Source organism: Heteronotia binoei, chromosome 13 (assembly GCF_032191835.1).
Source record: "Heteronotia binoei isolate CCM8104 ecotype False Entrance Well chromosome 13, APGP_CSIRO_Hbin_v1, whole genome shotgun sequence".
NCBI lineage: Eukaryota > Metazoa > Chordata > Lepidosauria > Squamata > Gekkonidae > Heteronotia > Heteronotia binoei.
In genome coordinates this window covers 46208580-46234313 of record NC_083235.1, presented here as the reverse complement: position 1 = coordinate 46234313, position 25734 = coordinate 46208580, and the positions used below count along the sequence as shown (strand labels likewise).

Below are 25734 nucleotides of genomic sequence, written 5' to 3'. Positions count from 1 at the left end.
TTTAAAAACATTATTCCCCTTTATTGATACACTTGGTTAAATGAGAATGAATTTCAAAACTGCAATCATGATACAGATAGCTTGTAAAACAGCCATGCATACTGCAGGTTTGTGGATTTTTTTGCATTCTCCCCCCACCCACCCCAATTTGTTTTGTCAAGGTAGCTTCTCTATTGAAAGCCTTTCAGTTAGAGTGCCAAGGGGGCCTACAATTTGTATCCAAATTAAGGTGCTCTGTAAGATACCCACTGTGTTATATTACCTGCCACCCGCCTTGCACTGTGAAAGGCACACAATTTGTGCCTTAATCAATTTGTTGCTACCCCCCTTTATAAAGTACAAGGTGTTTCATTGTATTCGGGTATTCGGACACCTTTTGAGGGAAAGGTCCTGGAAAGGATACCATTAGCTTGTTGCCAAATGTGGAGGCAAGTAGATAGAATGGTGTATTGCTGGTGCTGCTGATCTTCCTCTTAACATTTCCCCTTAAATGGGCATTCTCTTGGGAAAATACAGTCAATGTTATCACCCCTCAGGATGCTGTGGGAAGGAGATGGTTGTACTGGAGTGAGCCATGACTTCCTTCCTTGTGATTGGGTGTTGTATGCCGAGAGTGCTACCCATTCACATGGAAACTGATTTGTCCTTCAAATATGGCAATGCAGAGCATAAGGGTGCCTCCCAGAAGAAAGCCCAGGTTCTGGAGGACAAAGTATATGGAGGAGCCTCTTTTACCCCTGGAAGAGTGCCTCTCCAACATCTCAGGCAGCTAAAAAGAAGCACACAAAAAAAAGCCTGTTATCCTCCCAGGAGCCAAAAAAAACACAGTTTGCAGGTTAAAGGAGATTTGTCTCTGAAAGCAGTAACAAGCTGATTATACCGTTATTTCAATCACATCACAACCATGGACTACCTGGGACCCTGGGCAAATTAAAAGCAGAGGTCTTGGGATATTACTTCACACTTCTGTCAAAAACAACTGCTCTTTCTTTCTACTCTCCTGCAACAAGAAGCAGAGGCTTTTCCTTACTAAATGGTTTTTAGCTTGAACCTATGTGTTTTACTGGGAGAAAATCCTGTAGAGTCCAAGAGAGTGCTTTCAGACTTTAGTTAACATAAACTTGCCCTTCCTTTAGGAAGCTCAAGGCAGCATGTATGCACACTCTAATTTATCCTTACAACAAGGACTAGCTCTAAAGCAACCCAGTGAGCTGTATGGATGATCTGAATCTGGATATAACCCAGTGTGATGGGATGATGGCGTCAAGGTAGGCCCTGGCATCAGATCTCCTCTCAGTCACAAAGCTCATTAGATGACCCTGAGCCCGGTGGTCTTTCTCACAACTACCTTGCGATGTTGTTGTGGGACAAACTGGATGAGGAAGAACCATGTATGTTGCTCTTGGCTTTGGGATGTAAGAATGAAATAAAAATGTAATACAAGGCTTCTAAAATAAAACATTCCAGCTAAAGTCTTGAAATATCAGGGTTTTACACATAAGGAGTCAGTGGACACAGTGAAGTGGGACAGACATAGAATTCTTCCCTCACCCACACAGGCTAGGAATAGACACGGTATTGCTGCTTGGGAGGTCAGAGGCAGGAGACACTGGAACACTGATTCCAGTTATAGGGCTGCCAAGCCCCTGGTCTGGGCGGGGATTCCCCTGCCCCAGAGGTTCCCAACCCGCCGGAAGTGACGTCATCACATTGGCGATATTGTGCGGTGGCCTATGGTTACCCAGATGCTCTACACATTTGGGAGGGAAAATTCTATGGTACAATAGGTACCATAGAGTTTTTCCTTCCCAAATGGGTAGAGCACCTGGGAAAACACTAGGACCTCATGCCATATGTACAAGGGAAGTAGAATGAGGCAGTAGTCCTTACCATGTCCACCAGGGCCACATACAGGAAAATGCCAGCTGTGACTGCAAAGATCCATGAGGTGACATCTGAAGTGCTCTTGCTAACAATTGCTCCCACTACTGTACCACAGTAGGCCAGCAAAGCAGACAGCAGGTTGAAGAGCAATACTCTTCGGACAGGAATGCCTGCCTGGAGCAGGACCGCACAGTCTCCTGCAAAGGAAACAGGAAGTATAAAAGGCCACATCTTTCAAGACTGGGATGCACAAAACCATTCTCCACTCTCCCCCCGCTCTCAAAACCAAGCAATACAGAGCTGGAAAAAACACAGACGAGGGCAACCTGATATAGTTTTGGAATACTTTTTACGTGAGGATGAAGATTTAGGGGCTTTTCAGTTTGGGAGAGGGGAAATCACTAAGGGAGGGCATGATAGAGGTTTATAAAATTATGCAAGAGGTAGACAAAGCGAGTACAGAGAACTTGGTGCTCTTATGTCCCTGATCCCCTTAACATGGACCTGTCTCAGCATGACTGCTGTCTATGCAGTTATTCCCTTGCCTGATTGGGTACATGTAAAGATTTCCATCTACATGGGCCTTTCTGGAATCAAGTGGCAGCCATACTGATAAAAGTACAAGTAACTGAGGGAGGTCTGTTTTGGCAAGTTAGTATTACTGTTGCCTTATTTAATAGTTTGGCCAGCAGAAAGATTTGTACTCAAGGTGATTCAGCATGAAATATTTACAAAATTAAATAGGAAGATTTGAAACAATAGTATCAGTCACCCAATGGCTGGAAATTCTGCAAGCAAAAAGTTGAGGTTATGACCTGCTGGCAGAAGGAAATATGGGATTTGAGGAGCTTTCCTGAATGTGTATGTATACATTAAGATAGATGCTGCACTAAATACAAATGTCTTTCCTTTTTCAGTTTCTCTCACTTACATATGAAGACGCCTTCTAACGAATCAAACCCTTGGTCTATCAAAGTCAGTATTGTCTACTCAGACTGGCAGCAGCTCTCCAGGGTCTCAGGCAGAGGTTCTTTCACTCCTATTTGCCTGGACCCTTTTTAGTTGGAAATGCTGGGGTCTGAACCTGGGACTTTCTGCTTACCAAGCAGATGCTCTACCACTGAGCCACCATCCCTCCCCACTCACCAAGTTCATGAGGCAATTCATGACAGAATACAGCCACTGTGGTACTTAAACCACTAGAGATTCCATCAGAGAAGGCAGCTCCTACAGGGAAAAAAATTCAGATTACTATAATCTTGATGCTGTCTGTCTTCAATTCTTGATAATCTTAATTGTGTAAATTAATCTTGTTTTATTATTGCTTTCTTGATAACTTTCTGGTTCTGTTTTATCCCTTTGATTATGTGGAACAAGCCTTGGGCAGCTCTTCCTGAAGAATGTGTGACAGAGAGGGTGTCTTATGCAACTTCCTTTCTAACTAATTAAACATAACCAAATTCCTCTATGAACCACCCCACTGTGCCAGCCCAGTCCTTTTCAAAATATCTTAAATCCTGAAAGAAACACAAGCATTGCAATCACACTAAGTAATGCAACGCAGTTGGTGCAGCAGAATCAGTAAATATCATCCCAAACACAGAAGGTACATTCTCACAAAAAACAGTAGTCTCTAAATCTTAATCCAGGGTTTCCAGCAGGACTTCACAACTAAAGTGCTTCCCTGAGTATTGAAACCAGTTTGAATGAGAGATCACTGATTGTCATTGGCACACTCCTACCCCTCTATAAATCCTGCAATATCACCAGTTTTGTTTCTTCTAAAACCTGCACAGTCTCTTTGACATTAAGTTAATATTATCCTGTATGTACACCCCACCGAAAAGCAATGCCTCTCACAGACCACTTTCAATCTTTTTAAAGTGGCCTTTTAGGATAGTCTTATGCAGAATTTAGGCTTCCTCCCTACAAAATTTGGATTTTTAAGAATTGTTACTTTATTATAAACATATAGAACACCACATGACATGCACTACTTACATTTTTTATATATTACAAAGCTTGGATTATTTTTTCCCTGTGATGCCAGAATAAACCTAATTTATTAATCCTTTATTACAAATTCCTTACCAATGGCTAGCCCATCTGTGAAATTGTGTATCCCATCCCCTAGAATAACCATCCATGCTATGTCTGCAATCCCAGCACTGAGGTTGCCAGATGGACTGTGGGAATGACCATGGTGATGATGTAGTTCTGCTGTCTGCCTCTCCAAGTTTGCCTCTCCATATTCTTCCGAGTTGCGGATTTGGACAGCACAGTCCTGGACGTCACTGAAGAGATTCCCAGTTTCTCCTTCGGGCATTGTCAGACTTTCAGATTCAGCACCTGAAATGCAAAAAAAGTAGAGAAACATCAGTGGATTTTGCCCACCCCACCCAAAAACACAAGATAATTGTCATGTGTGGTGTGGACACACCTTCTTGTTCACATGGTATCCAAAGGTGCTTTTGACTGTGATCTTTCCAGAAAAGATCACACCAAGCCTGGTTTGGAAAAGATCACTGCAAAGCAGGGGGGAAATACAGGAACAGAAGTAATAACAGCATCATGTGGTTGTTTCCCCAAACAACAGCCATTATGAAGCAAAACAACTGTGTGGGAGGAGCCTCTATTGCACTTTTTATTTCAGTTTATTGTACTTGTTTCTGCTTATTTATTTTAAGTACATTTTTATAAGTTGCTTAATGTCCCCACTGGGGAGACAAGAAGGGCTAGAAGTATCTAAGTAAATAACTATCCATCACATGAAAACAAATCACAGTTTGCCTGGTTCTGTGGGACCCTTTTTGGCACCCTTAGTTCCATCCCTGTCAGCAGTTCTGCATATGAATGGGACAAAAAAAAAGCCCCTGATGGAATGTAGTGTAAAAAAAGAAGACTTGATACTAAAAAGAATTAAAATCAGGCAGCAAACCAGATGCCATGACTTACCGTGAGGTGTTGCCCTGACTCTAACATGGCTGCTGGCCTCTGTCTTAGCAGATCGGTCAGATGGCTTCCCAGCAGTGCCCTTTAGAAGAAGGAAAAGAAGCACTGTTAAGCTTAGGTGAGATGTGGTGGTACTAGTACAGAAGTGGTTATTCACCAGACAAATGCCTATATAACTGAGTGCAGCCCTCATCATTCCTTGCAACATACCGAGAATCTTTGCCCAGTGGATTGCTTTGAAAACTATACCCTAAGTGTAGACATTTTGGAAACCACTGCCATCTTAAACGATGAAGCACTTAGTTCTCATTAAATAAGACTCAGTTTGATCTTTGTCGTAGTACTGAGACATGTAGATGCTGTGGAATTTTGTCTCACTTTAAAGGTAACAGTGAAGGCCCATGTGGTGCTTGTGGTACTCTTAGATAATAGCAACAATTTATGACACAAATGGGATGTGGGCTGTCTCCCTATAGTGGTGATTGGTAGGCTGTGTAAATGTGCTGTTGTTTGGAACAAACTTGCTGCAGTGTCATTTCAAATGCTTTTTGGTCCTCTCACAGTTGATGTGAATGTACAGAAAACAGAAAATCACTTCTGATTGCACTTTGTACTGGGTTTCTGTATTGTTCAATGGCCATGCAAAATGGTTGACTCACAACAAGTGCATTTTAACTTTCCAGAGCTTTATGTGTTATTTCAATCTCAGTGGCGGGCACATGTGGAAGAAGAAGAAGATATTGGATTTATATCCTGCCCTCCACTCCAAAGAGTCTCAGAGCGGCTCAAAATCTCCTTTACCTTCCTCCCCCACAACAGACACCCTGTGAGGTGGGTGGTACTGGAGAGGGCTTTCACAGCAGCTGTCCTTTCAAGGACAACCTCTTCCAGAGCTATGGCTGACCCAAAGCCATGCCAGCAGGTGCGAGTGGAGGAGTGGGGAATCAAACCCCGTTCTCCCAGATAAGAGTCCGCACACTTAACCACTACACCAAACTGGCTCTCCAAACTGGACAGAGGCATTTCAACCTCCATGCATGGCAATACAAGTGTAATTTCAATTTAAGTGTCAGCCATAGAGATCCAGCAAACTTGACACCAAGAAGTCATGTGGAGAATTTGCAAATTCTGTGTTGGTTGCTGCTACTCTACCCAGTAGAGCTGGCTGGACGATCATTGGTAGCTCAGGGATTGTAGTAATTCCCAACGTTACATGTTAGTCTGTTACAGCAAAAACAAACAGGAGTCTTTTGGCATTGCAGAAGACTAACAAGATTTTATTCTAGCAGATACTTTCATGGACTACAGCCAGTTTTATTAGATGCAGCTTAATCCTCCCCTCTCTCCCACTTTTCCAAACCTTTTCTGGTTCAGGCACAGAGAAGTCCATGTGTGGACACAGCCTCTGTCATGTGGCTGCTGAGCATTCTTCTGCAAACCCAAGCAAACCAATATGAGATTTCCAGCTCAGCACACAGAGGCACTGATGGGAAGAGCAACTTCTATTTTAAAAACATTGTGCTGAAGTCCCTGCTAAAGCCTCCAAGCCAGTATGCAAGCTGTCCAGATTTCTGCACCTCTTACCTGCTTTCTGTGTATTTTCTTCAGTGTTCCCATGAGATTCTCAATGAGGAACAGGAGGTAAATGCCTCCTAGCACACACAGGCCCCTCAGGACTGCACCATCTGCTAAGGGCTCTTGGTTCAAGGGTAACAGACCATGGGATCTTACTTGTGCCTGGATGAAAACAGTTCAACAGAGAAATGTTGTCTTTAGATTTAAAAAAAGAATATTACAAGATTTCTGCTGGATCAGACCAAAACTCCATCTAGACCAGCATAATGTCTCCCACATATTAACAAGACGTGGGAACATAAGAAGAGTGGTTCATCAAGTTCAGCATCTTGCTTCACATAGCGGTCAATCAGTTGCCTTGGAGGGCCAACAGAAAAGACATAGAGGCCAAGTCTTTCCCTAGCATTGCCACCTAGTCCTGGTATTCAAAGGTTTACTCTGTCCAGACATTTCCAGGAAGATCAAGAAAAGGACATCAGAACAACACTCATCCCCAGCAGGATGCTTAAAGGTATCAGAACATAACTGGAAGAAATATGGTCTGGTAAGAAGTTGTTTCAGAGTGGTAGCATTAGTGGGGGGAAATTACAGCAGCCACTTCCTGCCCATCTTTTCTGCCCTTTTTGGAAACCCAGCTATCACACATGGATTTTCAGCCATCTTATCTGTACCAACAGGACTCCATGCAAATTTTCCCACTGGACAAATAGTGACTTCCTGTGGCCATTTCAGGTTGGAACAGGTGTTGGGGGAGAGTCTTGATTTTGCAAGCAGCGGCACTCCATAGACCAAAGTGAATTGTTTTGCACTTTGGAGGTGGATTGTTCACTCTGCAGCAACCTATGGGCATTTTCACACATTAAACTTAAAGCAGTTCTCACTTCAATTGAGGTTTAAAAGTAAACAGGCTGTTTTCACACAGGTTTTTTCCTTCATTCTGGCTCTCAAACTAGAGAGGTTTTGCCCTCCACTCATTCTACTTCTGTAGTTTTCCCTGTACTCCAGTTGTTCCCAAACCAACTTTGCTCTGATTTTTGGTGACTTCCACACATGGTTCAGCTCTGATGCTAACAGGAAGCGGGGTGTTTACTGCACAGGGACTGGTTTGTGTGGCTTCCCCACAGCTGCCGCCACCGCCAACACAACAAAATAGTAACAGGACTTTCAAATGGCAGGTTTCTTCCCTACTCTAGCAATCATTTCCCCACCTGCCCCCAAAGATGGCTTTTTAAATCAACAGTTGACATATAATTTTATATCAATCTGTCCATCAGGTTCACTGAATTCCTAGCTTTCATATTTTTAGAGTCTCTAGCACCTTTGTTGTGGAGATACAAGAACAAAGGCATATCTCTACAGCAAATGGGTCAGAACAAGGGTCCCCAACCTTTCAGTCTATGGGAACTTTAGAATTCTAACACAGTGTGATAGGCACAGGCACAAAATAGCCACTTCAGGTGGCAAAATCATCCACAAAATGGCTGTTGCAGTTTACCTTCAGTCACACAGTGAAGATTATTGTGTTGTGGTGGCAGCTGCTGCCAAAACATTTTTAAAATTTTGGACAGCCAATCAAATCTCCAATGGCCAATGAGAAGCCTCACTGGGCAAAAGCCCCACCTGGCCATCTCACATTTGGCGGGCACCAGGAAAGGTGTCAGCAGGCACCCTTTTGGGTACCCCTGGACTAGAATTTAAAAAATGAAAACTAGGAATTCAGAGAACCTGACAGGCAGATAACATTATAACTCTATAATGACATTAAATTGCCTATTAGAATGAACAAACAAAAAATCCCTCTGGTGGTGGGGAGGAAACGGCCACTGCAGGTGTCTAAAGAGAGGGAGATGGCATTGATGGAGGCAGGATGGAGATTAGCCTGGTTGTGCTGCACTTGTTCCCAAAACATCGCAGCAAAGCAGGTTCAGGAAAGATTTCAACAATGATAGAAAAGGCTCTATACAGAAGCACCACAATGCTGTGAGGAAGCAGGGGGAGACTGGAGACACACCTCCCAATAACATCCAAGCCAGGTTAAACAATCCATGACCAAAACCAGGAAAGCCCAGATATTTCCCTGTCATGTCTGAATCAGATTCAGCACCCCAGACTCTCCTGGTGGCCATTTCTCCCTCTGTACCATTGGGGAAGGGGTGGTGGTGTAAAAAAATTTGGTAGTTGACAAATTGCTGTCCATTGACAATAAACCTGCCCCTCAGAATGGATCCCCTGTCAGCTGTGGGGGGAATGATCACTCTGTGGCTGCATTCAGACTGGCAGCTCATGGCTGAGGTCTCTCAGCTTTAAAAAAAAACAGCTGTTGCCATTTGAGGTGCCCTGCTGCAAGCAGACAGTACATGCCCAGCTGCTAAGATAGGCACAGCCTGCACGCACTCCAGAGGAGTGGTCACACTTCTTTTGTGCTTGCAGGGTGCTTCCATGGTGCACCCCAGCCATTCAGACAGCTTGGAAATGCACCAGGGAAGAACTCCAGCAATTTGCCACTGGAAAGTACCTGGTGGCTTTTTGAAGTGACAGAGAGGCTTTGGGAGGCGAGGTAAGGATGAGTGCACAGCAAGGCCCTGATGATGTGCAGGTGTAAATAGACCATTTTAATCTGGGTGTGGGGATGGCTGTATTGGCCCAAATCACGTGTCTGAATGCAGCCTATGAGTCAGGAGCAGGAAAATTTGCAGTCTTAAAGCACCACTGCTATTGCACAATCAGCAGTGACAGCGGTTATAACGAAATCGCCAAGAAGCATAATTGTGTGGAAGTCACATATCAGAGTCAAAGTAAGTTTGGCCGCCACATGGAAAGGAAGGTGCATATTCATAACCCCCCATCAGCACCGTTTTCCCTCCATGTCCCCTCACCACCACTTTTTGCTGGCTTTGACAAGTAAATAATTTCTGTATCTCTCTAGTGTTATATTTTTTCCTCCCTGAAATTACAGCAATTACTGGTTTTTTTAATCTTTAATAATATATTCTTTAATTATATAATCTTTGCTTCAATTATATGTAGTGATATATTGCTACTAATGGTTTAAAAAACAAGCCAGCTGAAAACCCTCCAGTTTCTGGGGGATCGTCAGGCACAAGGGAATATGGATGAAAACATAGAGACTACCCCCATTGCTTCTGTGGATGTGTCCACAGTCACAATGGCAATGGGCAGACAACAGGGTCAGGGTGTCATCACCATATGGAAGCATCCATACATTGGTGAAATGCTCATTCCAAATGCTTCCCTCTCGGTTCCAAAATCCTAAGGATCAAATGCTCTCATGCAAAGGAAACAATACATACGTGTGGCCAGAGGTGCAGCAGAGCATCTCCACACAGTGTCCCCACAGCCAGTGCCACAAGAAAACTGAGAAGGAACTGAAAGACTTCACCTCTGAGAAGAGGGACAAGGACAATGGCTAGTGCTGAAGGCAAACTGGTCAGCGTGATGGCTGCAAATCCCCAGCCTAAGCCTGTGGAAAACAAACAGCATGAACAAGCTGGGAAGTGGGGACAGAAGCATTAAAAGCAACAATGCATATGGCTAAATTTTGCAACCAGTGCATGTACTAAGCCCCTGTCTCTGCATACTATCTGTATGGATCAAAGGCAATAGAACTTCCTCTCTCTAGATTACTGTGAAGATCTGTTTCCTCCCCCTAAGGCAGCAAGACCACAAACAGTTCCACAAGGGTTATTAGCAAGAGACCTCTGAATATACAGTATGTTCACAGAAGTGAGTACACCCCCTCACATTTTGTAAATATTTAAGTATATCTTTTAATGTGATAACACTGAAGAAATGACACTTGGCTACAATGTGAAGTAGTGAGTCTACAGCTTGTATAACAATGTAAATGTGCTGTCCCCTCAAAATTACGCAACACACAGCCATTAATGCCTAAACTGCTGGCAACAAAAGTGAGTACACCCCTAAGTGATAATGTCCAAATGGGGCCCAAAGTGTCAATATTTTGTGTGGCCACCATTATTTTCCAGCACTGCCTCAACCCTCTTGGGCATAGAGTTCACCAGAGCTTCACAGGTGGAAGAGGACTGGAGTCCTCTTCCACTCCTCAATGACAACATCATGTGGCTGGTGGATGTTAGAGACCTTGCACACCTCCACCTTCCATTTCAGGATGCCCCACAGATGCTCAATAGGGTTTAGGTCTGGAGACATGCTTGGCCAGTCCATCACCTTTACCCTCAGCTTCTTTAGCAAGGCAGTGGTTGTTTTGGAGGTGTGTTTGGGGTTGTTATCATGTTGGAATACTGCCCTGCGACTCAGTCTCCGAAGGGAGGGGAGCATGCTCTGCTTCAGTATGTCACAGTACATGTTGACATTCATGGTTTCCTCAATGAACTGTAGCTCCCCCGTGCCGGCAGCACTCATGCAGCCCCAGGCCATGACATTCCCACCACCATGCTTGACTGTAGGCAACACACACTTGTCTTTGTATTCCTCACCTGGTTGCCACCACATATGCTTGACACCATCTGAACCAAATAAGTTTATCTTGGTCTCATCGGACCACAGGACATGGTTCCAGAAATCCATGTCTTTAGTCTGCTTGTCTGCAGCAAACCGTTTGCGGGCTTTCTTGTGCATCATCTTTAGAAGAGGCTTCCTTCTGGGACGACAGCCCTGCAGACCAATTTGATGCAGCATATGGTCTGAGCACTGACAGGCTGACCCCCCCACCCACCCCTTCAACCTCTGTAGCAATGCAGGCAGCACTCATACATTTATTTCCCAAAGCTGAACATGGGAACTCAACTTCTTTGGTCAACCATGGCGAGGCCTGTTCTGAGTGGAACCTGTCCTGTTAAACCGCTGTATGGTCTTGGCCACTGTACTGCAGCTCAGTTTCAGGGTCTTGGCAATCTTCTTATAGCCTAGGCCAGGGGTGGCCAATGGAAGCTCTCCAGTTGTTTTTTTGCCTACAACACCCACCAGCTCCAGCCAGCATGGCCAATGGCTGGGGCTGATGGGAGTTGTAGGCAAAAACCATCTGGAGAGCTACCATTGGCCACCCCTGGCCTAGGCCATCTTTATGTAGAGAAACAATTCGTTTTTTCAGATCCTCAGAGAGTTCATTGCCATGAGGTGCCATGTGGAACTTCCAGTGACCAGTATGAGGGAGTGAGAGCAATAACCTGCTTCCCCTTCACACCTGATACTTTGTACCACTAACAAGTCACATGACACCAGGGAGGGAAAATGGCTACTTAGGCCCCATTTGGACATTATCACTTAGGGGTGTACTCACTTTTGTTGCCAGCAGTTTAGACATTAATGGCTGTGTGTTGGGTAATTTTGAGGGGACAGCACATTTACACTGTTATACAAGCTGTAGACTCACTACTTTACATTGTAGCCAAGTGTCATTTCTTCAGTGTTGTTAAATGAAAAGATATACTTAAATATTTACAAAATGTGAGGGGGTGTACTCATTTCTTTCACATACTGTACAAAGCTTGGGTCACAAGGTCACAAAGGCACTGGGAATGTGGAAAGGGAGATTCAAAGTAGCGAATCCCTAATACCAACAAGCCCAAACAAATAGCGTGTGTGGTGGATGGATGCTGAAGGAGGGGAAGGCAGAGGTTCAGGGATGAGCTGTAATAGCTGACAGAGTGGACTGAGGTGAGTAGGGAAGAAGTGGCATGTGATGGGTCCTAGAAATCAGGTTCTGGAGAGGAAGCTTCTTTAGAAGTACAGCAAGGCTTGTGGTTACAGATAGTTATAATTCTCACGTTATACAACCTGGGACACATGTTGGGCCATAGCTAGTGTGGAGGCAATGGGTACACTGTGCTGTGCAAAACACTTTTTAAAAACGTGGTATGCTAGATCCCATTTAAACCATTTGAGTTTGGTTTTACCATTTCTGAATTAAAATAAAATCAGTGGCAAGACTCCCCCACCCCTACCCCATTATAATGTTCCAAACTCTGCTCGAGCTGTGCCCATTGAAGATTCGCCTGATTTCATGTGGATTTGTCAAGATCACTATCACCATTATCATTGCTGAAGGGATCCTGAAAACACCCGCTGTTTCTATGACTGTGAACATGGCATTCAGGAGAGTGGGAAGGGCCATATTTTTAAAACCTCCTATTTATTAAAGATGTTAATTATAAGTGGGTTTGACCTTAAAAACAGCTACTTTTACCCATCTTCTATAGGATAATAGAAGTTTCTGGGATTTTTTTAGGACTAATATTTTTGAAACCCCATCTGGGAATATGGGAGCTTCACCTGTTGAAGAAGGCTGCCTATAACCTTCTTTGTGTCAGAATAGAAATTCTGTGTTCTGACCACACTATTAGTTTATAGCATTGGCAAAATGTTCTCTTGAAATCTCCTAGGCTTATATTTCTAGATGCCTTCAATTTTCAAGGAGACTTAATTGACACGTGTGGGTTTAGGACATCTTGGTTGTCATGGCAACCATGTGTCCCTGTTCCAAGGTATACCTTTTAGAATAAATAAAATGTATTTTCCCTCAGAACATCCTAGGTTATTTGCCAAAAAAAGCTAACAGAAATATATTATGCAACCCAAGTAAATATTCAGTTTAATCAGCTTCCCAGATGTGCCTCTCCATAGGACTGATAATATTCTACAAAGCAAAGGAGTGGCAAACAGAGGAAGGGATGTGGAAACTGAAGGGAAAGGACCATCTGGAGGGATAAGGGATTAAGAGTAGTCATCTTTCTTTTCTTTTTTTTTGCCATCAAGTTACAGCTGCCCCGTGGCGCAGAGTGTTAAAGCTGCAGTACTGCAGTCCTAAGCCCTGCTCATGACCTGAGTTTGATCCCCAGTGGAAGCTGGAGGTTGACTCAGCCTTTCATCTTTCCGAGGTCGGTAAAATGAGTACCCAGCTAGCTGTGGAGGAAGTGTAGATGACTGGGGAAGGCAATGGCAAACCACCCCGTAAAAAGACTGCCGTGAAAACGTGAAAGCAACGTCGCCCCAGAGTCAGAAACAACTGGTGCTTGCACAGAGACCTTTCCTTCCTTTCCCACAGCTGACATATGACAACACCTTATAGGGTTTTCAAGGCAAGACACATTCAGAGATGGTTTGCCCTTGCCTGCCTCTGTGTCATGAGACTGATATTCCTTGGAGGTCTCCCATCCCAATACTAGCTAGGGCCAACCCTGCTTAGCTTCCAAGATGAGATCAAGCTAGCCTGGGCTTTCTAGGTCAAGGGTCAGCCATCAATAAGGAAAGCATAAAGGAATAAAAAGTTAGACAACAAAGCATTATTTAAGTTTTGGATATCTTGTCCAGTCCCCTTAAACTCTGATTTCTGAGCATTTTTTCCCCAATTTCCCTTTTCAAAATCACAAGGACTAGAAACTTGCTGCTCTTTTTAAAAAGAAACAAACTCTATTTGTCTATTTCAGTCTATTTCAGATACTAATGTTTCTATCCTTACAGACAAATGCAACTGGCACAGTCCTGCAAAGTACACCAAACTGGTATATAGGCATAGATTCTTTTGTGAGCTACATTTTAGGGGAAGAAGCCTGAGTTACCGGGCCAGAGAGAGTTTTGCATCATGCCAGGAGACACCGCTTCATCATAGTGCTGGATGCAAACCCGGCTATCAATCTGGTAGAGCAAAGCTGGACACAGCAGAGTGAACTGCTCTGGAGTGATCTTGGAGACAGGATTCAAGCCAAAATTCACCAACAACTGTGATACATTGAGGCACTGCAGACAATTAAAACAAGAACAAATATACAAAACAGAAAGCAAATGTGATAAAAGCTAGGCCTGGAAATCCAGTCATTATTTCATTGAATCACAAAGCCAGGTCAAAGAGAAGGAAAGAAGCAGCTCCAGTTCTGTTGTGTGAATGGCAAGGCTTACCAGACGAGAGCATGCAAATATCAAGGCTCATCCCCTACATCCCCAATCACGGCCAATAGCCATGTGGCCAGGATGAGAGAATGGGGCCTCCAAGCAGGCTTCAAAAGCCCTGGCACCTCTCACTGTACTGCAGCCTTTGCACTACCTCCAATGCTCTTTTTGCATTAAATGCAAGAATTAGTGAGCCAGCGCAGTGTAGTTATTTGAATGGCAGACTAGGGCCTGTAGAGTTGCCAACCTTCAGGTGGCTCTGGAGTTACAACTGATTTCCAGACTACAGAGATAAGCTCCATAGGAGAAAACAGCAGTTTTGGAGGATGAAGTCTATCGTATCACATCCCTCTCCTCCCCAAACGTCCCTCTACTCAGGCTTTGCCTCCAAATTTCCAGGAGTTTCCAAACCCAGAGTTGGCCAGCCGTCTATCCTCCAGGTGGTTCCTGGAATTACAGCAGATCATCAGATTACAGAGATCGGTCCCCCTGGAACAAATTACAGTTTTGGAGGGCAGTCTTTATGGAATCACGTCTCCACTGAGCTCCTCCCCTTCCCCAAACTCTATCCTGCCCAAATCTCAAAAGCCAGATTCGGCAACTCTACCTGGATGACCCAGGCTCAAACATCCACTCAGTCATGAAACTCAAAGAGAGACATTGGGACAGTCTCCTTTTTTCAGCCTACCCTACTTCACATGTTTGTTTTGGGGACAATCAAGAGGATGGGGGGACCCTGAGCTCCTTGGAGAAGAGACAGGATAGAAATGTGACAGAGAGAATCTCCCAGCTTGCCTCTCACTTACATCCTCATGCAGGTGGTTATAGAGAGAATGATCCAGGGCAATGACCCTCTCTGGAAGATTTAGGTCAGAATGTCCATGGGGGGATTTGGAAGGGGTTTCACCCTTCCCAGAAAGCTGTGTTGTTTGCCAGGAGTTTGATTTGGTGACATGACCGATCCCAGGGAGTGCAGGAGATATTGATGCTGGGGTAATATGGCCCACCTGAGAGAATCCATCCCTGAAGGAAAAGCAAAATAATCATTCCCAAATAACATAAGGTGGTGTAGTTTTAGGTTACATTTCTGAAACTGATTAAATTGATAGTTAGCAAATATCCTAATCTTCAGTCCCTGATCATATTATGACAGAAAATTTTTGATAAAGTTCCTCATCAAAGGCTCCTAAGTAAACTCAGCAGTCATGGGATAAGAGGACAAGTCCTCTTGTGGGTTAAAAACTGGTTAATTAACAGGAAACAGTGAGTATAAACAGGCAGTTTTAACAGTGGGAAGTGGTAAGCAATAGGGTGCTGCAGGGCTCAGTACTAGGTCCAGTGCTTTTTAACTTGTTAATTAATGAGATGGCATTGGGAGTAAACAGGGAAGTGGCTAAGTTTGTAGATGACACTAAGTTTTTCAGGGTAGTTAGAACCAGGAAGGACTGTGAGGCACACCAGAACAATCTGTTGAGACTTGGCAAATGGGCATCAATGCTGCCAATGAGATTCAATGTGAGAAGAGCAAAGTAATGCACACTGGAAGCAAAAATCCTAACTATAAATATACATTGATGGGAGTTGTGGTAGATAACCACTGGAAATGTCAACACAGTGTCTGGTGGCAATAAAAATGGATAATGCCATGATGGAGATTATTAGGAAGGGGTTAGAGAACAAATCAGACAAGAACATAATGCCCCTGTATAAATCTATAGTGCAGCCTCATTTGTAATACTAGGTACAGTTCTGGTCCCTGTACGTCAAAAAATATATTGTAGTGTTGGAAAAGGTGTGGAAAATGGTAACTAAAACAATTAAGGGAATGGAACACATTCCTTATGGAGAACGTTAAGGAGGCTAGGGCTCTTTGGCTTGGAGAAATGATGACAGAGGGGTGACATGATAGTGGTTTACAAAATTATACATGGGATAGAGAAGGCAGAGAAATAAGTACTTTTCTCCCTTTTTTACCATACAAGAACTTGTGGGCACTCAAATCAATAAGCAGTAGGCTTAGAACAGATAGAAGGAAGTACTTCTTCACCCAAAGAGTAATTAACACATGGGATTCACTGCTGCAGGAAGTGGTGACAGCTACAAGCATAGACAGCTTCAAGAGGAGATTGGAAAAACATATGGAACAGAGGTCCATCAGTGGCTATTAGCCACAAGGTATAGATGGAACACTTGAGTCTGAGACAGTGATGCTCTGTGTTCTTGGTGCTTGGTCACGGAGGGGGGCAGCAGGCTGTGGTGCCGCAGAGGGAGGCAGAGGATTGCGGCGCCGTGAAGGGGGCAGTGCGTCTGCCTGAGGTGCCATGTGCCCTAGGGCTGACCCACAAGAGATTAGCTGCAAATCAAGATCAAAATCTGCATCAGTCCACCCAGTTTTCTCAACAAAAGTGGCCATGATTTATAATCACTGTGCATTGACTCACAATAGAGGATGCTGCACTCAGCAAGAGTAGTTTTTTCCTATTTCTGAAAGCAGGTGGATTACCTGGGGGTAACACCCTCTGCTTGAACTTTGCTTGTATGCTCAACCATGTGGAGGTGCTCCATTGACGAATGGAAGTGCAAGTGCTTGTTCTCTTGGACCTCCAGGATGTCCAGATGGGAGACGTGGCCATGGCCCAGTGCATCATGCTCAATGGCCACCACTTGTACCTTCCCTAGTCCCAGGCTAAGCAGCAGGCGTGTCAGGCCCTCGAAGGACAGGGTGCCATTCTCCCCGTAAAGTCCAAAAAGCTGTTGCAGGTAGTAACCCTGCTCCTGAGCGGCATCTTCGGGAGGGCCCTGTATAACTCCATCAGTGAGAAAGCTGGGAGGATCATCCGGTACAAAACTATATACGCTCTTCAGGGATAGCAGGACCCCCCATGCTCCAGCTAGAAGGAACCACAGTGCTCTCTGGTCCATTAACAGGGGCCTGCAATGGAAAGAACACAGTATGGAGCTCTGATGAGGAAGCACAGCCTTAACAGTGGTGGCACGGTTCTCAAAGTGAGAGGCAGGGAGGGTTAGTGACCTCAGAGTGCAGCCTGGACTTTTCCTGGAATTACAATTGATCTCCAAACTACAGAGATCAGTGCCCTAGAGGAACTGGCATCTTGGAGCAGGAGTTTGTGGTATGCCACAAAGCCTAAGAGAAACCTAAGTGTTAGTATTGATATCACATCTCCACTGAGCTTCATCCCCTCCTCAAACTCTGCTTCCCCCAGGCAACATCCCACCAATGTGGTATAGTCATTCAAGTGTTGGGCTAAGATCAGGACACCCAGGTTCAAATCCCCTCTCTGCCATGGAAGCTTGGTGGGTGGCCTTGGGCCACTCACACACTCTCAACCTCACTTGCCTCACAGGGTTATTGTGAGAATAAAATGGAAGAGAGCAATGTAAGCTGCTTTAGGTCCCCATATCACAGACTATGTAAAACATAACTGTTCAAGAGGGCATTTTTATAAAGCAACAGGGCTGCATTATAACAGAGTGATTTAAGAAGACATTTCAACAGAGAGAATGAGACTGTTTAGGGACACTACTCCTGTTTTGTTTTGCCCTCTAACCCGTAAGGAACAGTGGGAGAAATTTTTTTCAAAGGTAAAACCAGGAGTTGTTGCTGGTGGGGCAACATCTGGGGTTATAGGCTCTTGGTGGGACCTGAAGATCTCCTGGTGATACAACTGATCTTCAGACTACAATGATCAGTTTCCTGGGAGGAAGTGGATGGTTTGGAGGGTGGAGTCTATGGCATTGTACCTGTCTGAAGTCCTTCCCCTCCCCAGGCTCCATTCCCAAATGTTCAGGGATTTCCTAACCCAGAGTTGGCAACCCTAGCATTGTCACTTCAGCAAGGTGACCCTCTAGGATTTGGCAAACCTCTAGGGATTCACTAAATGGTAGCATGTCATCTTCACAGGATGCCAGTGTCATGATGTTATTTCTGGTATTTGTCGGAAGTGATGTTGTGTCTCCAATGTGGTGTGATGCCAGATCTTTCTGTTTCTGTGTCTCCCTTCACGATTGCCAGCAATCTTATGAGATTGTGGAACATACTACAAATGTGTATTATCTGTTGCTGTATGTTTTTGTCTTGGTCTCACTGCATTATATTTCTGCTTACAAAATACCACTTGTTGCATTGTTTAACCTATCATACTTAATACTTATACCCTGTTTCAGATTTCTGCAATGCTAGTCCTATTACGTTATTAGGTATCTCTTCATCCTACTGATTGTACTGATTATGTCATCTGCCTTGGTTCTCAGTGAGAAAGACAAACTATAAACAAACACTAAACCTGCATGAATTTCCCATGCCATAGGTGGTAAGTAACTGTAGAGACAGATCTACCCGATAAGGTGAAAGAGACTGTCTCAAAGAGGTAGGGTTTTTCTCCTAACCCAAATCAGAAGACCAAGAGAACAGCCACAGAAGTATATTTACAATCAACCATGGAGTCACACAGGCCAAAGGGAAGGCCTGCTGATTTCACACACATTAGCTTGAGGTGCAGAAATCTACAGGCAATGCTTTTCATTGCATAGGGTAGGATTACCAGATGTCCTTTTTTAAGAGGACATGTCTTCATTTTTTGTGTCTGTCCTCTTTTGGGATCTTTCTAAAAAACTGATGAAAATGTCCCCTTTTGGGGTTAGAAATATGAGAACCCTAGCACAGAGAGAAGCACTATCACACTGCTATTGAGCTGGAGAGACCACAAAAGATTTTATTTCTGGGATTTCTATCCCACCCATCCCACCACTCATAGAATACTGTTAGATTCTCTGGTTTGGTATAACCAGGAATCTTTAACAATTTAGCAGAGTGCATAAAAACTTACCATGCAGTAGCAGCATCTCTAGTGTGGGTGGGTATGCTGGTAACAAACAAACAGTAACACAGAGTCTCTTTAACTTTTCAAACTAATAAAAGTTCTTTTTTTTATTAATTCCATTCTAGACAGAATAGGGTAAAGACAGGATAGAAACCTAATCTAGCTAACTGGAATGGATAAGGATGCAGTATGCGGGTCTTACTTCCACGATGCCAAGAAGGAGAGTCTTCAGCAATGTGTGCAAGAGAGGTGTCAAGCTGGATGACAGGCCCTGAGAATAGCATTCTAGACTTCAAAGGGATGGTAACAGATAACAAATAAAGGATGCTCTATGTTCTGATCTCTGAAGTCTGAGGAAGGAGATGGTGTAAAGTCCCTCTCTCTTCCAACAGATACAACCATTCTTACATAAGTGAAAGCTCCAACATTACTTCTTGCTATCTGCTTGCAATAAGTAAAAGTGACTGTGTATTCCTTACCAACTTTTCCATGTGTGCAAGATAGCACCAGGTATTTCTTCTAATACAAATTCAAAAGTGAATGAAATCCAATCATGTGGTCTGTTGTATATTCCACTGCTCCATATGCATGTTGTTATTCATAAAAAAATCACACTGATGTGCTTATGTGTAGTAGTTGCAGCCCTTGCACTAATTGTTTGGAAAACAATACGTGTGTGAGGTGCATTTTTTCCTTCTGCTCACACATGGCTAGTTCCATCCTATTGTCTGAAGTGCAAAGTGTTGTTAAAACCAGAAACTGCATGAAAAGTTGGCAGCCTTGTAAAGCACTTTGTATTTGCTTTGAAAATATTTATTGTTCTCTCTCATTTGTACATTAAAATGTCTTGGTTTCTCCGCCCCCCCCCTTCTGTGGAGAGAGGACCAAGACATTTTTAAATCATGTATTTGTTTTATGGTGGGAATGTTGGAGAATTTTGGCCTAATGGTATTATTCAAAATGTTGTTGCCATTCACTGGGAGAAACATCTTTGGTATAAACCTAGAAAACATACTGCATTAGAAATAGAATAGTCCAGGGGTGTCAAATGTCCATCCCGTGAGCCAGAACTGGCCTACCCAGGGCTTTAATCAGGCCAATGGGACTCTTTTATCCCCCCTCCTCCCTGTCCTGTTCTCACCATTTGAAGCACTGAGGCTGAAAAAGTTCCCTGCTCTTTCAGTTTCCTTCCTTTTCTGCCTTGTCTTTGCAGGCTGCAAAGACACCCCCTTTGCAGGCACCCCCTTGCCCAGATTGCCCAGAGGTATGGGTTGGGTTGTCACCAGTATGCTGATGACACCCAGCTCTATCTACTGATGGACGGCCGACCTGTGTCCCAGAAAATCTGGGTCCGGCGCTACAAGCCATGGCTGGATGGCTTAGGCTGAGTAGATTGAAGCTTAATCCAGAGAAGACAGAGGTCCTTTGCCTGAGTCGCGGCAGTCTGGGTAGGGAAATTCCCCTACCGGCATTTGATGGTGTACCATTAACAATGGTGCACAAGGTCAAGAGCTTGGGGGTACTTCTAGACCCTGCCTTGACAATGGAGGCCCAGATAGCAGCCACTGCTAAATCCGCTTTTTTCCATCTTAGGTGGGCAAGGCAGTTGGTCCCCTTCCTGGAACGCGATGACCTGGCAACAGTGATCCATGCAACGGTCACCTCGAGGCTGGACTACTGTAATGCCCTCTACATGGGGCTGCCCTTGTGCCGAACCTGGAAACTGCAGCTAGTGTAGAACATGGCCGCCAGGCTGTTATTGGGGCTACCCAGGTGGGAGCACATACAGCTGGGACTGCGGGAACTGCACTGGCTGCCAATAGTATACCGAATTCGTTACAAGGTGCTGGTTATTACCTTTAAAGCCCTATATGGCCTACCTTAGGGACCATCTCTACCTTAGGGACCGTTCCCCAGAGGGTACTTAGATCTGGATCACAAAATCTATTATTAATCCCCGGGCTGAAGAAGGCCAAATTAAAGACCACCAGAGACAGGGCATTCTCAATTGCAACCCCCTGCTGGTGGAATCAACTGCCAAAGGAAGTGAGGGCCTGGCAGAACCTTGCACAGTTCCACAGGGCCTGCAAGACCGTTCTCTTCTGGCTGGTGTTTAACTGACATGGCGCCTGTATCTCAGGGAATTTGAAGAAATGCTGTCGCCACTGAAATAACACTAAATTAATATTCTGTTTTAATTGTCGAATGTGTAATTTTAAATATTTATTGATTTTAATTGTCTGTTGTGATTTTATATTGTGAGCCGCCTTGAGCCTGCTTCGGCGGGGAGGACGGGATATAAATCAAATAAAGTAAAGTAAGGAAGCAAAGCTGCAAGGAAAATGCAGAATGGATTTTCCATTAAGGTCTTTGTGCCCATTAAGGTCTTTGTGCCCAAACCATTCCATGTTTTCCTTGCAACTTTGTCTGTGCTGCAATATATTTAAATGGATTGGAGATAGTTTAACTTTCAGCATTCCTAAATAGATAGCTGAAGCTCATGCTTTCTGGAGTTCTGCCCTTGCAAATATAGGGTTGATGTTTTGAGCTTGTCTCTGCTGAGTGGACATGACCTAGTGAGTACTCTAACCTCAGAACCCACAGCCAAGGTGGATATTACACTGGAGAGCCATTGCCAATCTGAGTAGACCCCGGGTGGTGTCAGAACTGGAAGAACTTCAATCGAGGCCCAAGACTCTGTTACAAAAGTATAGGCGTTTATTGAGAACTACAAGGCTGAAGGTACAGGATAACACTGATACTGAGAGCTAGCATTAGTTACATTTTATGCGGTTATGGCAACAACAATAAAACGATCTTTCACACGGCCAGAGACAGTTGTCTCTTTCTCAGGACCTGTTATCAGCGCGGGAGGATGGAGTCCTGCTGAGAAGGCCTGGTCGGCCTGGCTTCAAAGGGGCACCTGCAGATGTTGACCAGAGGCTATCTGCTACGCTCCAGTGATCAGTTTGTTTTGAAATGCATAGGAATGTTGGTTAGTGGCCTAGTGCTGGGCACATTGGGTTAGTATCTGGTTACAACATGGAGTCAATCAGGCTAACAGCATATAGGAAAGATACAAGTTTTGACAGGTGGTGGTGGTGGGAAGAAGTGTGCAATGTAATTTCATTGTTTTCCCAGGCTCAGAGCATTTTATATTTTTAGTTTCTGCTGTGATCCTTGTGCTTTTTCTTGATTTTTATTTTAAAAATTGCATTGCCAAATCCCACTCCCCCCCACCTTTCAGTTTTAAACAAAATATTGCAAGAGTTTTAAGCATCAAAGATTTCAGGTTTTCACGGCTGGTAACATCATTAGGTTTTGTAGAATCTTTCGGGCTCAAGTGCTGTGTTCTACTGGAGAAAGTTTTTCTTCCAGATGTTTCGTTCTCGGCTGCGGAGAACATCCTCAGTGGCGTTGCAGCCGGAGCAGGCGCTCTGACCTTCTTGGCTGCTGTGCACTGAGTGGGGCCAGGGCTGCTGGAGAGCTGCTATTTCTAGGCTGGAGGGTGTGTGGTGAAAGGGCAATAGGTTTGTGGATGTGCCCATTGTTTGGTGGGACTTCCTGGAAGGGTCGTGATAAGGAAACTGGCTGTTGAATGTGACCATTGTTCTGTGTTAATTGCTGGGAGGGTTGGAAGGGGTGTGAAGATAAGGAAGATGGTTGTTGACTGTGCTGATTGTTCTGTAGAATGTTCTGGTTGTTCTGTGAATTACTGCAGTTTTAAGCATGTTTGTATTTTAAGTTAAAAAAATAATATATGTAAAAAGTTTATATCTCTGCTACCTTACATTACATTTTATGACACACATGGACCGGTCCCACCAAGTCCCATGGCCCTCCTAACAACTGAATTCGACACCTCTGGAATAGTCTGTTCCCCCCCCCCCCCTTTTATTCCATTGCACCAAACAGCAGCCACATATCCAATCCTGAATGCAACCAACAACCCAAGGGATCCAGATTCAATCAGACCTTTGCTTTTTGGTTAAGTCAGTGAAATGAGGTGGTCAAAATTTGCCGTTATGCTTTCCCTCTTTTCTGCAAGCAGTTCTTACCAGACATCACAAAGTAGGGATACATTTCTTAGTTGAATCCAGATTAAATCACCGGTTTCTACCTATTTGCCCTTCCTGCTGCAAATCCCTTCATGTGATTTCTTATGGTCCCCCAGGGCTTTTGTTAAGAAAAATCCCAGCAGGAACCCATTTGCATATTAGACCACACCCCCTGATGTTACCATTTTTTCCCGCAGGGCTTTTTTGTAGGAAAGGTCCAGCAGGAACTCATTTAAATATTAGGCCACACACCCTGACATCAAGCCAGCCAGAACTGTGTTCCTGCTAAAAAACAAAGCCCTATGGTCCCCTGTCTCCCAGAAGCAGCATTTTGTGGGCATTATTGGAGTAGCTCCCTGCACATAGAAAGCCAACACATCAGGGAGAATATGTATGTCCTGATTTTTTTAACTTACTAGCTTCCCATAGCCAGGATTTTTTTACAGGAAGCACTTAATGGGTTGCCATTATGTTGGCTGTTATTTGACAGCAAAATAAAACAAATCATTATCTGGCAAGCATATCTACTACAAAGTTCACAGGACACCTTAATTCTAGCTGTACGTTGTTCAAAACTTGCCAAGGTTTATCATTTATTCTTATGCTCCTATAGTTCTAAGGAACAGGTAGCCAAAGGTTTAGCAAAAAACCCCTTTCCATCAGTTCTCAGTATTTCCAATTTGTTCAACAGCCTACCTACCTTGCTTTAAATATCTGGGAAGGGATCTTGGTTGTGACCACCTTTAGGCTTGAAGTGACAACACTAAAATTAACCCCAGCCAATTTTGGTCTGTGTAAAGTTATTCCAGCCCTGACTTGGATGGCCCAGGCTAGCCTGATCTCATCTGATATTGGAAGTTAAACAGGGTCATCTCTGGTTAGTACTTGGATTGGAGACCACCCAGAAAGTTGAGGGCTTCTATGCAGAGGCAGGCAATGGCAAACCACCTCTGAACATCTCTTGCCTTGAAAACTCTACAAGGTTGGCATGAGTTGGCTGCAACTTAATGATGGAACTTTCCACCACCAAAGTTATCCCAGACCTGTTCCACAGAGAAGATGGATTCTCTAACAAGGACAGCTCAGTAACCATCTCCAACCAAATGTGCTTGTTCCTGCACAAGTACTTGCCAGGATCTGTGAGCAGTTCATCATAAGAGCACATGAAGCTGCCTTATACTGAGTCAGACAGTAGATGAAAAAGTCTCAGGCAGAGGTCTTTCAACTCACCTACTGATCCTTTTAGCTGGAAAGGCCAATGATTGAATCCAGGACCTTCAGCATACCAAACAAACACTCTACCACTGAGCCATAGCCCCTCCTTAAATAAAATGGGAGCAGGGAGCTTCTCCCCAAATCTGGTGCTATTACATCAGGCATATGGATCCTTCTGTGATGTGACTGTGCCAGGAGGGAGCAGAAGCCAAACCTGCCCACTCTCAGCAACACGGAGAGGCGGGAGACCATCTGTCATCCCCTTTATCTGTTGCAATGGTTATCGTGACAGTTGCAAACTGCAGCCCAATTAAAATGTTCACCAAAACTCCTCTTCTATTAATTTCAAGAGTGAAAAGTCTCAGGAGCTGACAATAGCTGATATTCAGCATCCAATTTGATAGCTGAAGACTGCTGCAGCAGATGCTTTAAATGTTGAAGACTGCTTTAAACAAATGGCACAGGAGGTCCTACCAGTTTATTACATGAAGAGTTAATAGTAAATATGGGTCACTGGAGGAAGGATAATAGCATTCATGTTGCTCATCACATAGATTATCTTGCCAATCCTTACAACAACCCTGCAGCGCCTCCCCCCACAGCAGCTATATCAGCCTGCTTAAGGACACCAAGAAATTCATGATAAGATCTGAGCCACTAACTACCTCACTCATTGCTCAGTCTCACAAATCCCCAGGAAAGTAGCTGGAAAATTATGTAAACAAATAAAGACACAGCAAATAATTAAACAATATATATTTTTTTAAATACCTGATCCTGTCACTGCAATCCTGTTCAGAGCAACCTCTGGAAGCACCATCAGCCCTCAAATCTGGCCACTTTCTGGGAGGTGCAGCTTTTGACTGATGTTATCAATTCTTTCAAAGTCCTTGCTGTTGGGCCCCAGTTTGCCACTGCTATGCAGAGGCGGTAATTAAAACCAACAGCTCCCTGCCCAAACAGTCATCTCTGATTATATGGAAGATCGGCAGCATTCAGGCTTTTGATAGGAGCAGTTTTGCTTTCATAGGGCTGTTTGATCGGTGGTGGGTGGATTGTGTTGCATTAGAGTAGGTGGGGCTTGCTTGGGCCTCTGCCCATAGTAAAGCAACAGGTGGGAACTTGGGACAGGATTGTTCAGCTTTTCCCAGAAATGAGTCTAGAGCAGTGGAAAGCAGCATGTTCCTACAATAAGTGGGTTTTGGAGGACAGTGGGAAAAACAATGCTGTAAGAAAAGTGTGTACAAATATCTCTCGTTACTTTGGGGTAAAGGCCCAGTCAAAGGGACTTTAGAATCACATTAGATATTAACAGCATCTGA

At 44.1% G+C, this 25734-nt stretch overlaps 1 protein-coding gene across 1 annotated transcript; it reads right to left on the bottom strand.

Annotated features, from left to right (window-relative positions):
- On the bottom strand, window positions 1-25437 carry SLC39A5 (solute carrier family 39 member 5). The gene is made up of 11 exons (XM_060252952.1): window positions 25184-25437; window positions 16802-17230; window positions 15105-15321; window positions 13971-14148; window positions 9723-9892; window positions 6421-6573; window positions 4840-4918; window positions 3976-4233; window positions 3031-3111; window positions 1891-2081; window positions 1-769 (listed from the first exon to the last, which is right to left on the bottom strand). The coding sequence occupies exons 2-11, from the start codon at window positions 17218-17220 to the stop codon at window positions 617-619; spliced, it is 1899 nt and encodes a 632-aa protein (XP_060108935.1). The 5' UTR covers window positions 17221-17230; window positions 25184-25437; the 3' UTR covers window positions 1-616.
- Between the last annotated feature and the right edge of the window lie 297 nt (window positions 25438-25734).